This window comes from Anolis carolinensis, chromosome 5 (genome assembly GCF_035594765.1).
Source record: "Anolis carolinensis isolate JA03-04 chromosome 5, rAnoCar3.1.pri, whole genome shotgun sequence".
Lineage (NCBI taxonomy): Eukaryota > Metazoa > Chordata > Lepidosauria > Squamata > Dactyloidae > Anolis > Anolis carolinensis.
Window position 1 is genome coordinate 163,526,827 of NC_085845.1, and position 18,569 is coordinate 163,545,395.

The 18,569-nt window shown below is 39.4% G+C and overlaps 1 protein-coding gene across 1 annotated transcript; it reads right to left on the reverse strand.

Moving 5' to 3' along the window:
• Window positions 1-573: 573 nt before the first annotated feature.
• Window positions 574-18,312, reverse strand: ube2n (ubiquitin conjugating enzyme E2 N). Its single transcript, XM_003221039.4, has 4 exons — window positions 18,155-18,312; window positions 5,900-6,146; window positions 5,616-5,756; window positions 574-4,339 (listed from the first exon to the last, which is right to left on the reverse strand). Exons 1-4 carry the CDS (start codon window positions 18,182-18,184, stop codon window positions 4,299-4,301), a joined length of 459 nt encoding a protein of 152 aa, XP_003221087.1. The 5' UTR covers window positions 18,185-18,312; the 3' UTR covers window positions 574-4,298.
• Between the last annotated feature and the right edge of the window lie 257 nt (window positions 18,313-18,569).

An 18,569-nucleotide genomic window follows, 5' to 3' on the forward strand; every position in this document is an offset into this window, starting at 1 on the left:
TCAGGGAAAATGAGGAGGGCCTGAGATAAGCATCCAGAGGGTTGCATCCAGCCCCGGGCCTTAGTTTGCCCATGCCTGCCATAATACCACTCAGTATTACATCTGAAGAAGTGGCTTTATATCTAAAAAAAACCTCATGCAAAAAATTAAAAATGTCCTAAATATGCTACCAGTATTCTTTTTTACTTCCCCCTTCTTCCTTTGAATGCTGCCAGAGACTAACAAAACTATTTCTTTGAAAACTGCCACAGTGGAAAAGCATGGTTCAACAGATACAACCCAAGAGGTAGTGGATTGTTCCTCTAAACCTGGCAGGAAATGATAGGATGTAGACAATTAAACAAAAACATTTAGTCATTATAACACCAACAACAATATATATGGTGAAAAGGATGAAACTTGCATGCGAAGAATGAGCATTTAGTTCTCTCATGAGGGGAGATTATTTCCATTTATTATCTTTGTACAAAAATTCAGTTCTATGTACTTTGTACAAACATTCATTGTACTATGAGAATACAAGCCTTGGTTGTTTTTATGTGGATCCTTTTTTTAAATGAGAAGCTCACTGTATAATGAATAAATCACTCTTCCTTTTATTTCAGTGTCATAACATTACAGTCAGAAGATGTCAAACAGAATCTATCAGGCATTTTAAAATAATCCTGGAAATGGTAGGAATGTACAGATGTTCATACACAAAAATCTGATTTAGCTAGCCTAGTGATGTTGTACAGTATCCACAATGTTTATGCTTCCATCAAAAGCATAAAATCCACTAGTATTTTAGGCTATAATTAGGCAATATTCAATAGTTTTTTCGGATACAGTTTATCCATGTAAAGCATGGATGCGTGTTATTTGTGTCTGAAAACCATGATTTACAGAAACAAAAAATTAATGGTTTACTAATTTCATGAAAAGAATGATTACTGCAAACATGATTAAATTTAAACTTAAAGGTTCATAAATTGGTATATAAACCAGATTTTTTTCAAATTTGTTAATTATTAGCACCAAGATTGATACAGAACACCTGTATTGTAATTCCATAAAATAATCCAATCTTTCTACCTAGTACACACTATCATATAGCAAACACAGTTTCAAGTTGTTAAACACCTTACTGTAGAAGTTCTGGAGTAAGTAAACTCTGCTTATCAGTATAATAGAGTGGTTCAATTCCAACTGCTGAACTGTATCAAAACTAAAATATATGACCTATTTATTGTTGAATATTTGTACCACAACTCTGCATACTCAGTGGGGCTGCTTTAGGCTATACAGGATGTGAACTTCAGCCCAAGTTTAGTTAATGGATTGGCTAGAAAGGAAGTGGACACACATTGTTTCACAGTAGATATCAAGTCATTAGTTCCATCAAAAACACAGGTAAGTTTCAAGTACACGCAATGGCTCTAGTTACATTCCTAGATTTAAATGGATTAAGAAACAGAACTGAGAAAGTCCTGTAAGTATCACTATTAACAGTCAAAGCTAAAATCTAGAGGGTCAGTGCCTTTTTTTACAGGGTTGCTTCCCTATTAACCACAGCTTCGAGGAATTTCCAAACTCCCTACTTTAGAAAACAATTTGGGGATTTGGCACAAGAACTGTTTGTCAATGCACTTGGGAAAGAAACAGCATGCATAACACTTAATCACGTTCCAATTAAGCAACTTTTACACCAAGCTCTAAGACTACTTTAAACTTGGTGAATTTCATATGCAAAGCAGAGTTCTACAGAAAGCTGCTTTAACAAACTTTTGAGTGAATACACCTTCCTCTATAACACTGCATATGTGTACTGCTGCCAAAGTTTTAAGACCATAATTTGAAAAAAATAATTGTGTAGATTAGAGATATTTACTACATGCAAGAGAAAAAAGGGACATTGCACAGTGTCAAGCACTTTTAGGTCCCACTTATTTGAACAGGGAACATTTCAGCATGTGCTTAAGATCGCAATCCTATGCACACATGTACAGAAATAAGATCCATTGAACTCAAAGAATTCTCACTGCAAACATATCCTTAGGATTAAATATAACCTTCCCATTGAAACTGTTGCTTAACTTTGGCTGAATGGTGTGCTAGTTTGGAAAGATAAGCAAGGCTCTAATAATACAACTATCACATGTATATCATACTTCAGCATGGTACTGAGTACATTTTTTAAAGAACAGCCCCTACGGCATTCTTCTAGAAATACATTTCAGTGGTTAAATACCAGCGTGAAAGGTACATAAATATGTAAGTTCTTCTGTGGAAGATCTTTTAAAAAAACCCACAGTAACAACATTTTGAACATCACAGAAAGGTCAACACATCAGTGAGTGTCAAAATCCGGAATACAAAGCTATGCAAGTAAAAAATAATTTTCCCCAAATTAAAAAAGCCAACTTTCCAGGAGAAATTCCTGTTAACTTAGTGCAGCTTGCTCTTCAGCAAAACATTTCACAATTACACTGCAAAACAAGAATATGTACCTGTTTATGTTCCTTCAATGAAATATATAAGAACTCACATATTTATATTCAGTCAATGAAATGCACAAGAGCTTAAAACATTTGAAAAGGTTGAAAGAGCATACTGACAATTAAAGCAGTGTGGCTATTTATCAATAACAGCAATGGACTAACTGCAAGCCCAGATACCAATCAAGAATTCCAACTAACTAGAAGCATTATCTCTTTCTCCTATTAAAGAAGACTATAAATATGATAAACAGCTGACAATAAAGAAAGTAATTTGAGGGACATACCATCACTAAAAGCATTTTGTCTGTTGAAAGTGTGATTTTAATAGATATTCTTTATCTTACACAAGAGCACAATACATACACCACATTCTATAGAAACCCCAATTGATGCTAGAACAGGTATGATGGGCAGAGAACTATGGAACTCAAGTACTGTCCTCCTGAACTGCGAGACAAGCATTACCCATGGCAAGCTGGCATTACACTGGCCACATTCAAAAGAGAAATTTAGAAGTTGGTCAGCAAAGACGTAGAGTCAGAAAAGAAAGTTTGAAATGCAGTCAAAACATGCTTCCATAAACTATTTACATTTATATGATGGCTTAAAAAAATCACGTTCTCCATCTTCCAAATGAAGAAATGGGTCAAAAAGAAAGCAGAAGCTGACGGATTGCAGGCAAGGCCAGAGTAAACAAGTTATCTTATCATCCAATTTACCTGTACTATAACATCTCATTTTATGCAAAGATCTTATTTTTAAAGATGCAAGCTGACTGTAAATGTGTAGTCTGATACCTGATAATACTTAGCACAAGACAGACAAGTTCACATACACCCAAATAGTTTTGTTTTTTGTTTTTGCTAGCTTTCTGTTTCAGTGGTACTTAACACTGCAAGTACATACACATCAACGATGCATCTAACCTACTTAAAGACTCTGGAAAGCATTTACATTTACCAGAGGCTTTTTAAAAACACAAAATCAAAAAAATATTATGAACACTATGAATATACAAGTCAGTAAAAGATCCAATATTTTACTACACCCATTAGGTTGTTGAAAATCAAAATGTTCTAAATTGGTTTCATTTTCTTTCTTTTAAAAAAAAAACAGATTGTCACAATTGAAAATTGAAAAAAAAAGAAGCAAAACAAACTGTACAAAGGCAAAGTAGAATAACAAAATATTTTACTAAAACAGAAGATTTACAGATTTTCCAGACAAGCCATACAAAATGGTCACAAGCTTTTATTCCTTGAAGGGAAGAGTTTTTACACTTGACAGCAGAATCACAATATTATTAGTGAATGGATGTTTAATGTTCCCGTTTTTGTTCAAACAGCCAAGCTTGTCCATCTACAGCATCTAAGTTAGACTTGGCTAGAGGGCATATTCTAGAGTATAACTGGTTAGCTGCTTTAACCAATGCAATTAGCATTACCATAAAAAAGGGAAAAGGAGCCCACACAATTAGAACAAAATATCCCTGCAGCTAACCCTGACTACTTTCATTCACAGTGCTCACACTTAACTCATGATGGGAAAAATTATTAAAAGCAGAGATGTGTTACTTCTTTTAAACAATTTCACAAACAATCCCGATGATACTTCTAGCCTCTGCTCATGCAGAACAGGAGTGAATTAGGACAAGACACAGATTTGCTAGTGTGCATTTAAATCATCAAAGAACTGATGTCTGGGGTTTTTTTTAAATTCTGTAACGTTTCCTAAGACTGTGTCCATTAAATGCAAACAAAAAAGGAAGAGGTCTTGGCAGAACAGGAAAAAGTGATGCACACTGATTCAGAGCACATTTTAAATATTATTCATGGCATATAGCCTAGTCCATGCTCTGGCTGTAAAGAGAAAAAAAGGACATATTAGACAAATTAGACCAACTTCTCTAGTCTCCCATCACTTTTTATTTTCCTAAACTTTGTAAAATATGTAAAAACTAGTTTTCAATTACAATTCCTGAGGACAACTCACTACAGTGTTCACTCACTACTTCGCGGTTCACTTTTCGCGGATTCGCTGTTTTTCAATAAACTCTAAAATACTATTATAAATAATTTTAAAATACAATCTACAGCCTAAGAAAGGAAGGAAGGAGAAGCCGAAGGGAGCGAAAAGGAGCCCAAGCGGCAACGGGAGGAGAAGGAGGCGATTTATCAACACACGATTGGTTGAGAAAGACTTAAAATACTACTAACTACTAAATTAACTACTACTAATAACTACTAAAATAATGTATAAATATTAAAATAAATATAGCGTCCCTACTTCACGGATTTTCACTTGTTACGGGTGGTCCTGGAACCTAACCCTTGCGATAAGTGAGGGAACACTGTATAAAGTATCAATTTTACATCAGTTCTATAACACAACTTTTACTACATTTACAGCAGCCTTTATGCATCCATACCAGCAATGTGACAACTGCAATCTTAAACACCCCACTGGCTACGTGAAATTAAACACTTATCCACCCTCAAGATAAGCTTTAATTATGAATATACATATAGGGCCCATGAATAAAAGAAAAGTAATTGCCCCATAGGTTGTTTAATCTTCAAACGTTGTTAACCTGTCACGTCAACATATTGATGTTCCTTCCTCCACTTTTTCCACCTCCTTCTTTCAAGTCTAATCCTGCTCTTCATATGATACGTTCACAGTTACCTGCCCTAAAACAGCTACATATTTCTGAAAATCAAGACTAACCCTGCATGTAATTTGTGTCCTTTTTCTAATGAAAAGGGCATCTAAGGGGAAGCTAGAAGTCTCCATGGTCCAGAATGAAGATACTTATTGCATTCAAGTCTCCAATAGGAATTTTTCTTAAAATGCACCTAGCAAGACAGTTATGTCCATGAGTTTATTAGCAACAAATAAATTTGTCCTTCTCTTCCTCAGAATTTCTCAAGCTTCCTCTTGGAAGTTAGGTAAAGAAGTGTTTTAGTTATGTGTAGTAACTGCACTCATGCAATTGCCATCATATCCAATTTTGTCCCATTCTCAAAAACATGTCTGTACTGTGTCTTGATTGTATATTTTAGGCCAGAATGTACTTGGTACAAGAAGCAGTTAAAATAAATCAATTAATATTAGCCTAAAATATAGATACATTACCGGTTTCTATGGCTTGGGCTTCATTGGTCTTCCACTGCTCAGCTACATCATTTGCTAGTGGATCATCTGGGTTGGGAGCGCTTAACAAAGCCTGGATTGATAGCAGAACTGTACGAATCTGCAAAGCTGGAGACCATTTATCTAAGGAAGCAAGTTAGAAAGCATTAAAGCCAGCAGTATTTAAAAAAATCTCCCTCTCTCCTCTGAGATAATTTGAAATCATTTTTACTCTTACAAATCTGGCCAGAAATATGCGGTTCTTATCAGGATTCCAAACTACTTACCTTTCAAAATATCTAAACATATTCTTCCCAATTTGTCTACGTTAGGATGATAAATTTTGGTCATGAAACGTACTTTCGGAGCTGCCATTGGATATTCTTCTGGAAGAAATAGTTCAAGTTTAAATGTCCCACCCTCAAAGGGGGAATCCTGTGGACCTGCAATGACCACATGAAAATAACGTGCGTTGCTTTCATCTGGCTCTGCCTTTATTCCTGGAACAGGTTCTGCCAGCAAGCGCTGGGTTTCCTGAAAAAGAAAGAAAATACTAGTGGTGCATGTACACGTAAACTATTTATTCAAGGACACAGGCATGTTGTTCTGCTTGTTCCACATTTTACTAAACCCACATATACCTAACTCTCCATTTGATGAAGCTTTGAATTATAAATCAACAAGCAAGGAGGACTGGAGAGGTTGTAAGGTTGTGCTGCTTTCTGCAGCAGGAACTCCAAAGACCCTTCCACCACATATTACTATTATGTAAATAAAACAGATTCATTCACTACTTAGTAAACTTAGATCCACACAGCTATATTTAGATGAGATGAGATAGAAGAGCACTGTCATGCTGTCACGTTATGATTATTCTGATCAGCAAGAAATATAAATAATGAGTAACACACCAGATGAAAGATACCAAGGAGTGAGTACATCATTTATATCTTCCAGAACGCAAATATGCATTGGCTGCTGCATTTTGGATGAGCTGACAGTTCTTGAAAATGCCTTTTATGCAGGGAAAACAGAGTCCACATTAATCCATAGACAGTCAATCCCACCCTATAAGGAGAGGGCAAAGGCCATTTACTGTGGCCAAGTGTCCATTGCCTGATCAATTGCTACTTTAACCCTTACCAGTCTGCTCAACTATGAGGGTTAATCCATTGTGGGGGGACAATGTATTTTTTAAAAACTGTCCTTCGTGGAAGCTTTCAGGACCTGCAGTCTTTTTGTTTTTTTCTACCACAGATATGGGTCTGGGAACCATACACAGCCTATGTGTTGCCCATCCTTGTGCCTCATATCAGAGAAAGGCTGGTAGAAGCTTCGTTTTGTTCAACCCAAGAAGTCATTAAGCTGTGGTTAACATATGAAGTGAAATCTTCTTTTCAAATCCTCCCATTCATGAGCTGGGGCTACCTCGCTAAATCTTATTTCCTTCAATAATACTGGACTAGTATTCCCATCTTCTCCAGCCAGCATGACCTTTGTGTATGCCTGGTGGGCACTGTAGTCCAACACATCTGGACAGCACCAGTTGAAAGAGCTGCTTGGGGGATAAAGTGAACAATGTATCCCTAATTGGGAAGTTAACATCAGACCATAAGTAAGAGACCTTCTTTGCTGCTATCCCAGTTGTTGAATTCCCTCCACAGTCCTATTTGCTTAACATCTTTATTAATCTCCTTCTTTACTGAGGTTTTTGAAACAATTAACTCACTTTCATTTGAATTTTAGCTCATATTATTAAAAAGTGTGATATTTGATTGCTGAGAGTTTAATCCACAGAAAACACCTGCACCATGTCTGTCAGTTCATGGACATACTGGCATCCAAGCTTAGTATAGTTGACTCCCTTTGGGGGTTTATCTTTTTTTTCATGTCAGGAGCGACTTGAGTAACTGCAAGTCGCTTCTGGTGTGAGAGCATTGGCCGTCTGCAAGGACGTTGCCCAGGGGACACCCAGATGTTTTTGATGTTTTTCCATCCTTGTGGGAGGCTTCTCTCATGTCCTCGTATGGAGCTGGAGCTGATAGAGGGAGCTCATCCGCACTCTCCCCGGGTTGGATTCAAACCTGGCAGCCTTCAGGTCAGCAACCCAACCATCAAGTCACAAGGCTTTAATCCACTACTCCACCAGGGGTGTAATTTGATTATTCAGAGATGTGATTAAAATGTTCTCTCTGCTAATCTCCAGGTGTTCCAGTGAAACTCTGTGCCTAAGTTCTGCCAGAAGTTGACCACAGAGTCAGGCTGGAAGACCTAGGGATTCATAAAAGAGAACGCTTCTCTAGAAATATCTCCGCCTCGCCTGTAGTCCTCTATGTTGTGGTCCTCTGACTTCCAGAAGTTCTAGTCAGCTTATTCGATAGTCAGGAATTCTGGGAGCTGAAGTTCAAAACATCTGGAGAGCCACAGGTTGGAGAGGCCTGCTCAAGATCCTTCTGATTGGAGCTAATCAGAGAGTCAGGCTGGAAGACTTAGTGATTCTTAAGAGATAACGCTTCTCTAGAAATCTCTAGGTCCTTCTGACAAGTTGTTCATGGAGTAATGTTGGAAAACCCAAAGATTCCTAGAGAGGTGTTCTCTCAGGTAAAAGGTTTTTATTTTTGGTTTTTCATTTTCATAGCCCTAACTCAAGCAAATGTGAAGGGCTAACTGCACTTTAATTTCATTCTGACAAAAAATGTACAGAGAAAACAGAAACTTTGCCATTTTCTTCTCCCTCTTCACCTTAATTACAAATCCAAAATGGAAGGAGTATAAATTGAAAAGCTTCTTTATGAAATACTTGAACCAGCAGTTTCATTAATAATAATGTCACAGCAAATACATCTTCAGATATATCTAACTACAGTGCTGATAGCCTTACTATTGTGTTTGATTGTATTACAGTAACAGAATTTGCATTGGATAGGTAAAGGTAAAGGTTTCCCCTGACGTTAAATCCAGTCATGCCTGACTCTGGGGGTTGGTGCTCATCTCCATTTCTAAGCCGAAGAGCCGGCGTTGTCTGTAGACACCTCCAAGGTCATGTGGCCAGCATGACTGCATGGAGCGCCGATACCTTCCCGCTGGAGCAGTACCTATTGATCTACTCACATTGGCATGTTTTCGAACTGCTAGGCTGGCAGAAGCTGGAGCTAACAGTGGCTGTTCACGCCGCTCCCGGGGTTTGAACCTGGGACCTTTCGGTCTGCAAGGTCAACAGTTCAGTGCTTTAACCCACTTTGCCACCGGGGCTCCTTTGCACTGGATACTGAGGACAAAAGAGACTATTTGATGCAGGATTGAAATAGGCATGAAAGCATATTGTTCCTATAATGTCTTTGCACATAGTACAAAAACAATGTGCTTTCAAGTCTGGCATGATAGTCGGTTGGTGTAGTGGTTTGGCTATGGGCTATGACTGAAGTCCAGGGTTCGAAACACATTAGGTGACCTTGGGAAAGTCACATTCCTTCAACTTCAAAGGTAAATGCCCTCTGAACAAACCCTACCAAGAAAATCCTGTGATTTAGGATCACCATAAGTTAGAAATTACTTGAAAAGCACACAATAACAATTCCATGCTATCAAGGTCTTTCTCCAACATCTTGATTTCTTTCCCTTCACATGGGAAATTAATTATCACAAACAAAATCAAGGAAGGCAAGAGATGGAGACTTGTTTCAATTCATATACATCTTCAATTATTTTTGATGCCAGGAGACGTGAACTGAAAATTCAGAATTGAAAGTGATGGATCTCTGTAAAACTGATTACTTTTCTACAGAAATACATTTGAGTTGTACTGCCATTTCAAGAAAACATGATTTCCCAGAACAGAATAGAGAATTATTTGTACAGATTAGTTATTCTGATCCATAATTAATATGACAATTGCTTCTACATAAGATCAGACTGCAAGTTTTCCTAACAGTGTGATCAGTAAATGTTTATTCAGAAATAACTCCAATGTGTAGAATTGAGCTTTATGCCTTAGTATGTTTAAGATGAAAGACCAGGACCAGAATTCACTTAGGACACATGCATAATTCATGCTATGCATGTGGGGGCAAAAAGTCACAACTGCATAATAAATGTATTCTGCTGATGACAGCAGAACTGGAGTTGCAAAGGCAGCATATTCATTTGTGCCTTTGCAAGTTGTGCATTGTGGTCGCACATTGTGTATTATGCAATGGCACCTAGTTATTGGCATGCATTTCAAAATGTTGCTATTCTGCATGAGGCTGTCATGGTTTATGTCCACGTGCAGGTATTTATACTATGTTAAAGAGATGTTGTGTTGAGGCCAAGGTATGGTAATACAGTAGAGAAGAATTTAAGTGTTATGGAATTACTGGATATAAAAATATACTGCCACTATTCATAAACATTTGAAGTAGTATTTATTTTCCAAGGTTTCCTTAGCTTTCTTTCTGTATCCTAATAGTACTAAGATTTACTCTTGCTTCTAGACCTACAAATTAAAACCACTTGTCTCATAGTGTTGATGACAACCCTCCCAATTATCCACATCTGCAAAAACTAAGACATAACTGCCAATTTGCTGGTTTCATATCTAACACTGAAATCCAGTGAATTGCTTATCTTGAAAGGGTTTGTGCTAGAACCAGTGGATGTTTTATTTACTACGGAACAGCTGATTTCCTCATTATGTCAGAAACCACTTTAGAGAAACAACTCATGTTTCAAAATTTGATCACCCAGTTGCATTGGGGAGTGATGTTGAGGAAAACGTCTACAGTCTGTGAATGCATTCGAATCAATTTTGTAGCACTATGGGTCACAGACCAGGTTTATTTATAGTTACTAATACTAATTCAGTCACTGATGAGAAATATATTGAACTTTGTACATAATACGGCCCATCTTCTTAAAAGTAATAGCATATATTTCAAGTCCAATAAATTAATCAACCAAGTATTGCAGGGGTCCCCAAACTTTTTAAACAGGAGGCCGGTTCATGATCATTCAGACCGTTGGAGGGCCGGACTATAGTTGGCCACCAAGCAATAATAATTAATAACAACAACAACAACAATAAAGAGAGTTGGAAGAGACCCTTTGGGCCATTGAGTCCAATCCCCTTCTGCCTTTGTGCGCCAATAGCACAAGCAAAGCACCCCTGACAGATGGCCACCCAGCCTCAATGTTAATAATAATAATAATAATAATAATAAAAAAGAGGGTTGGAGGAGACCCCTTGGGCCATTTAGTCCAATCCCCTTCTGCCCTGGTGCACCGAAAGCACAAGCAAAGCATCCCTGACAGATGGCCACCAAGCCTCAATGTTAATAATAATAATAATAATAATAATAATAATAATAATAATAATAATAAAAAAGAGGGTTGGAAGAGACCCCTTGGGCCATTTAATCCAACTCCTTCTGCCTTTGTGCACCAAAAGCACAAGCAAAGCATCCCTGACAGATGGCCACCCAGCCTCAATGTTTAATAATAATAATAATAATAATAATAATAATAATAATAATAATAATAATGGTTGTAAAAGAAGAGACCCCTTTGGTCATTTAGCCCAACCCCCTTCTGCCCTTGTGCCATGGGGGCCGGATAAATAGCTTCGATGGGCCGCATCTGGCCCCCGGGCCTTCGTTTGGGGACCCATGAAGTATTGCATGCACACAATCCTGAATCTGAGAAAATATGTTTCCCTTCTATTTCTTCTTCTCTATTTCTTTTCTTCTATTCTCTCTTATACTTTTTCTCCAGTTCACACACTATTCTTTCTCCTTTTTTACTACGTGGTTTAGTATGTCAATTCTTTCCATTCCTTCCAGCCACAACTTACATTGATTTTTCCCACAATTTTAGGTTGCAGATTTCTGCCTTCCCTTTTTCATTCTCACCGATCCTTTCTCAATCTGTGTCCTATCTAGTTTGGATTGCAGGCCCTGTAGGCAGAGGTTGTACTATTCAGATATCACATAGAACCAAGATATCTGTTGATTTAAAATTATCAGTTTTGGGGCTGCAGGAAGAACAAGAACGAAGATACCTTTTAGATTCTTGCTGATCGTTCTGTTTTGCTCCCTGATCGTTTGACATTTGATCTCTTCTTTCTGCACCTCTTTGTAACTTTTAAAGGAGACAGAGTTATAATTAGATCTCAGCCGGTTTTCGAGATTACCAAACACCTGTTATACATGGGTAGTCACAGTTGCTTGCTCCATCAGTAGCACATTTTACTCCTCCTTGCCACTTAACTTTGAGTCATAGGCCTGAACACCTTGGCTCATTTCCTGTCATTGATTTTCTCACTCCTCAGTATTTTCACATCACAACATTTATATGTATAAGATACATTCATGTCTGTTTTGCTTTAGTTTGCGTTGTTATAAAAAATATCTCAATTATTTCATGCATCCTATTATAGAAATAAACTATGGCATGGTAGCTACTGTTGTCTCCATTTCCTGATTCAAAGAGTTAAGAAATCACACCAAAGTACAAGCAATCTTTGTGCTAACACATCTCAAGACTCTGGTTAATGACTTAAATCAGAGGGGTTTTGTGTCAGGAGCAACTTGAGAAACTGCAAGTCACTTCTCATGTGAGAGAATTGCCCGTCTGCAAGGATGTTGCCAGGGGACACCTGGATGTTTTGAAGTTTTTACCATCCTTGTGGGAGGCTCCTCTCGTGTCCCTTCATGGGGAGCTGAAGCTGACAGAGGGAGTTCATCCGCACTCTCCCTGGATTCAAACCGGCAACCTTCGGGTCAGCAACCCAACCTTCAAGTCAGCAGTCCTACCAGCACAAGGGTTTAACCCATTGTGGGGCAGGCACCGAAAAGGCAACTTTGCTGTCTAGGAAAGCAACACATTTTTGAGTCCTGATTAAGCAAAAGGCAGACCAAATTATCAAAATGCTGCCAATAACAACCGGATAAAAGTGAGGAAAGAGAGGCCAGTTCAAGAATTTTTACTATTTTTCTTCAATTGCACAGTTGGATGATAGTGCATCTATTTTTCTAACACTAAAACTCCCTTCTTGAGTTTCATACAGCTTTCTACAGACTGCAACTACACTGCATGGAATATTAAAATTAATAAGCACAGTGAGACTAGTGTTTAAAACATTAAAGAAGCAGCTGTACAAAAGGCTCAAATGATGTAATAGGTAGCCTATAATAAGAGATGGAAGTCATATATACATATTTGACTATGTAAATGAACTACATAATATCCAATTTCAGATATTTGTTATATAATTTATGTTAAGAAAAAAGAAATGTATTGGAAATTCAGCAGCATGAAAAAGCAGGATATAATGACTTCAAAATTAATAGAGCATACAGTAGCACTCTAGTTTCCATCTACTGTCACTGAAATCAAATGCATTAAAATATTAGAAGCTAAAAATCCTAAAAATTCAAGGTAACTTTTCTGTGTTACCAATACTGGCAATTGCGTCAACATGCCATACCTATGCAAAAAGGTATGCGATCAACATAGAGAACCTCAAGTAGAAACACCCAAAGTATAACTATAACATAAAGGAATTACTACTTTTTACTAATTTCCAAATATTTCTAATAATGCTAAGTCTAATTGAGGTACAATGTTTGCACAGATTTTGATAAAATGAATTTAGTGCTCATGTAACTGCTTGCACTACTCATTTTACTCCTTGCATTATTCAAACATGGGGAGCTCAGAAACTTAAAATAAAATATAATCAAAATTATAAGCAATACAAACTTTAAAAAATATAATCACATTTAAAAGAGTTTTAAAACAGTTAAATTCTAATGATGATTATGATAAAATACTAATACAAATACAATATACCTTCCACAGTTAACATTCAAGGGCCTGGGTAAATAAGAAGGTTCTTGCCTGCCTGAAGAAAGAGAAAAGAGAGGGGAAACCTAGCTTCCCATGGGAGGAAATTCCACACTTAGGAGCAGCCACTGTAAAGTCACTCGGCTGTGTCCTGACTAGGTGATGGTGGTAGGTCCAAAAGAAAAGCCTCCTGCAAGTAACTGAAAACTCTGACAGGCTCAGATAGGGAGGTACAGTCTTTCAGGTAGCCTGGACCACAGCTATATGGGGCACTTTGAATTGTGTCTGGGAACAAAATGATAGGCAGTAAAGCTGTTTCAACAGGGAAGTTTTATGTTCCCTGTCATCAGCTCCAATTAACAGTCTGGTAGCAAAATATTGAATCCACTCCAGTTTATTAACAGTTTGCTGAGATCTGGTCTTGCAGGCTTACGGCGGAGTCCAAGAGTACACCCAAAATACAAACCTGAATTTGCCAAGGAAAATGCAGCAGGCACATCCTATTCCCTGACTTGCCTTTTGACTGACCGGGAGCATCCTATCTTGCCTGGATTCAACTTCAATTTATTTGTCTTTATTTGGTACATCACCCACTGTTTAGTACCAAAACAGTTTCCCTTGAATTAAAATGGAAAGGAGTATTGGAGTTGGGTATCACCAGCATACTGATGACACTTGAGCCCAAAATTGTGGACAATTTTCCTAGCAGTTTCATGAAAACTCTGTGGACAATTTTCCCTAGCCGCACTGAGTCCTCTTCAGGGTTGAGAAGAGCGGGGTATAAATATAGTAAATAATTTAGAAAATAAATAAACAAAGTCCTATCACATGGAAAAAATATTTCATCACAAGAGCAAAGTAGAGGGCCTCAAAATACTTCCTGTAGAAGCTGGAGTAAAAGCAATTGACTGAAACAGTGACCTTGCAAAAACAAACAACTATACTCACAGAACTACTCAGAACATTGTCATGCAAATATACTAAGAATTCTTCACCAAAGTTGTCAAACACAGCCAAATCTACTGAATTTCCCCATGGGAAACTGCTTCATCTTTTTTCAAGTCCCTCTGATTTACACTGGCCAGGACATTATGCCATTTTCCTTGCAAATCAGTGAAGATTTTTTGTTGTTGTTAAGATTGTCCCTGCCCAAAGCAAATGGGTGACTACCGACATGTGCACAGGTTACAGGCTGACAAAGTGAGCTGTCAAATTTGAGGCTTTCCCCATCAAATGCTTTTTAGATATAAAGAAACTAAGGCTGCCCAGTTCTAGCTGCTATAATGCCTCAGTTCAAAGTCTACAGCCACATCCTGTTGTTAACTGCTGTCAAGTTGACTTTGATGTATGATGACCCCATGAATGAGAAACTTCCAAGTCAATCTTTTAATCAAAAGCCCTGTTCAGGTCTTACAGACTCAAGCTTTCGTGACTGAGTCTATCTTTCTGAAAAACAGTCTACTTCTTACTGCTTTCTACCTTTCCAAGCATTATTGTCTTTTCTAGTGACTGATGTCTTTGTCCATCATTATTCTTTTACATATACTTCCATCTTTACTAACATCTGCCCTATACTTGTGCCGTCTATGGTCATAAGTGGGTTTCAGACACAGACAATATCTGCCCGCTCCCTCATGCTCCTTTCTGTTGGTGAAATGATGTCTTAGTGGCTTCAATATATTTTCTGGCAAGCATCCAAACTAAACAGGAGTAAGTACTTCTATCCTCACTCAAGAAACATCTAAGGCAGGAGTGGATAAAGTGGGAATGCATCCTCCAAACCTGGCTTAATAACTCTGACTCAACAGTTCCTTTTCTGTCAAAAAAGGGAGTGACACTTACATATTAAGATGCAAGACACTAAAACAATGTTTAGCATCAACATATATCTATATTTCTGTAACAGAAATGGATGCTTATACACTTCTACGTTTTTAGTTTTTGTTGATAATTTGGCACCTTTGTGCCCCTGAAGGGTTCTCAAAGCAATTTTTTAATGGTTCCCAAACTCAATGCAATTCCCCAACCCTGAACTACAGGAACTGCATCTTTCATTTAGTGTTTAACATTTTCACTCCCATTACTATTACACATTTGTGGTTTTGACTTCTGTGGATTTGATTAAAATGTTTTCCCTAGGAATTTCCAGCTCCTATGTGACCCTATGGTTAACATATTTCTGTCAGTGAGACCTAAAAATGTCTAGTGAAGACACCTCTCTAGGGACAAGCTTGTTTTTTGCTGCTCTAAAGACTAGGAAAAGGAGCAATGGATTGCATCTGCAGGAAAGCATATGCCACCTAAACATTAGGAAAAACTTCCTGATGGTGACAGCTCTTTTGCAGTGGAATATGCTTCTCTGAATGTGGTGATGTCTCCTCTTCTGGCCATCTTTCAGGGCTGTTTTGATTGTGTGTTCCTGCATGGGAGAAGGGGGTTGGACTAGATAATAATAATAATAATAAAATAAAACTTTATTTATACCCCGCCACCATCTCCCCTATGGGGACTCGGGGCGGCTTACATGGGGCCATGCCCAGACACCATACAATATAACAAAATAAACAGCAAATCATAACACAATATAACAGTGCAAAATCATCGAATATGTATTACAACCCAAATCGGAAAAAACAATGAAAACCAGGGCAGGTCACATGAACACTTAATTAAAAACTCGGGAGAGAGAGACATAGGAATAGGGGGAAACAGGGAAATAAAATGGTGGAGCAGTCTAAAGGATAAAAACCAAGGGGAATGGCCAGAGCAATATATTACATTTACTCCCCAAAGGCACATTGGGTAACTAGATGAAATGTCATAATCCCACAGTACTGAGCCATGGCAGTTAAAGATGGCCCTTATTTTTGTAACATTTCCCATCCTCACTAGCATGGCCTTCCTTCATGTCAGGATGATTAGGGCAGCCTCTTCGCACACATCAGTCCTCCTGACACTTGGGGCTAAAATGGTGTTTCCACACCTCTGCTTTTGAAGTTGGCATATAAATACAAGTGAAATCATAATAGTAATGCCCTGAAGGCATCAGATCCTGTCTGACCCTAGGAGCTAAGCAGCGTCAGTGCTGATTATTACTTGAATGAGAGATCACCAGAAAATACCAAGTGCTATAGGTATATTTCAGAGGAAGTGTGTATGTCTTGCCTAAGAAAACTCTATGAAATTAATGGGAGTCACCTATGGAATGCATTCCTCAAGGGCTTTTCAGAATCAGACTTTTAATTCTTTTTATTTTGGACAACTCTAGACCAGCCATTTAACAATTTCCCTACTTATATGACCTAATAATATTATTATCTATCACTTTAGAGGGTACCATTTATACTTGACAAAGAAAACTTACTATGCTTGGCTGAAAGCTGTCATATGTGCAAAGAAATCAAGTATAGGATAAGCAACACTTGTGCTCTGTACTTGTGTATTTTCCTGCTGATTATGTCCATAGGTTCCAAACATATGCATATACATATGAAATATTTTTTGTGGGATATGGAAATTTGTAGTACATAAGGTAAAGGTAGGGAAAGGTTTTCCCCTGACATTAAGTCTAGTCATGTCTGACTCCAGGGGTTGGTGCTCATCCCCATTTCTAAGCTGAAGAGCCAGCGTTGTTCATGGATGCTTCCAAGGTCATGTGGCCGGCATGACTGCATGGAGCGCCGTTACCTTCCCACCGGAGTGGTACCTATTGATTTACTCAAGTTTGTATGTTTTCAAGCTGCTAGGTTGGCAGAAGCTGAGGCTAGCAGCGGGAGCTCACTCCGCTCCTTGGATTTAAACCACTGACCTTTCAGTCAGCAAGGTTTAACCCACTGCACTACTAGGGGCTCCAAACATTGGTATACAGAACAAGTAAGCACTAAGACAGTGGTTCTCAACCTGTGGGCCCCCAGATGTTTTGGCCTTCAACTCCTAGAAAAACTAACATCTGGTAAACTGGTCGGGAATTTTTGGGAATCGTAGGCCAAAACACCTGGGGATCCACAGGTTGAGAACCACTGCCCTAAGACGACGCATTAACAACCTCCTAATATAAATATTAAAATCACATTATCCAATCACATTCATCCAACTATGCAGATGCACCCTTAGCAATCAGATTGAGAAACTTCCTTAGAGGCCCTCCTGGGTCATAGCTTAAACCAAGCCACGCCTCTCCTCCCAAACAGAGGATCTGGTTTTTAAGTGGAGGCTGGATGGATGGCCATCTGTCGGGAGTGCTTGCCGTGTGTTCCTGCGGGTGCCTTCCAACTCGGTGGTTCTGTGAGCAAAGCGGGCAAGAAGTCGCCCTCCTAATCCTGACGCTGAGGGCGTCGTCGGCCCGTCCTTGAGTCACAAACACAGCCGCCTCCCTTCACCGCAGAGCGGCAGCGAGCGAAGGCGGGAGAGAGGGAGGCCGGGCCGAGCCAGGCCCTGCCATTCATTCCATCCGTCACTCCCACCTGCCCGACTGGCCGCCACAAATGGCGGCGTGTTCCCAGTCTCCCTGCGGCGGCCCTCAGGCCTCGCCGCGGCGCAGGAGGCAAAAGGCTAAGTGAGGGCACCGGAAGCGCCGCTTTCCCCGCTCAGTCCCGGCTCAGGGCTCCTCTCAAGACACCCACAAGGCCTGGCCCGGCTGAGGGGCCCCGAAGAAGCCTGCCTTCCTCCCTCGCTCTCAGCCGCAGTCGAGGGAGGCGAGGCCCAGGCGGAAGCCGACCTACCTTGATGATCCTGCGGGGCAGCCCGGCCATCTTGTCTTATCGGGATTCAGGCTCCGCTGGGTCTTCGGCTCCGCTCGGGGCTCACGCGCTGCCGGAAGGAGTCCGCGCTTCACTTCCGGCAACGTCACCTGCTGGGGCCGCTGCTCCGACGCACGCCGGGAAATTGAGTCCTGGAAGGAACATGGTTGCGGGAATGTCTCGCGTGCTCCAGTCATGAAGTTTGATGCCGCTTTAACGGCCGTGGCTCATGGCTATGGGGTCCTGGGAGTTGTAGTTTAGTGAAACACCAGCATTCTTTGGAAGGAGGAGGCTAAAGCAGGCATGGGCCAAGTTGGGCCCTGCCTCGAGGTGTTTTGGCCTTCGATTCCCACCATTCCCCGAAAAGGAAGGGGTCTGAGGCTGTGGGGAATGACAG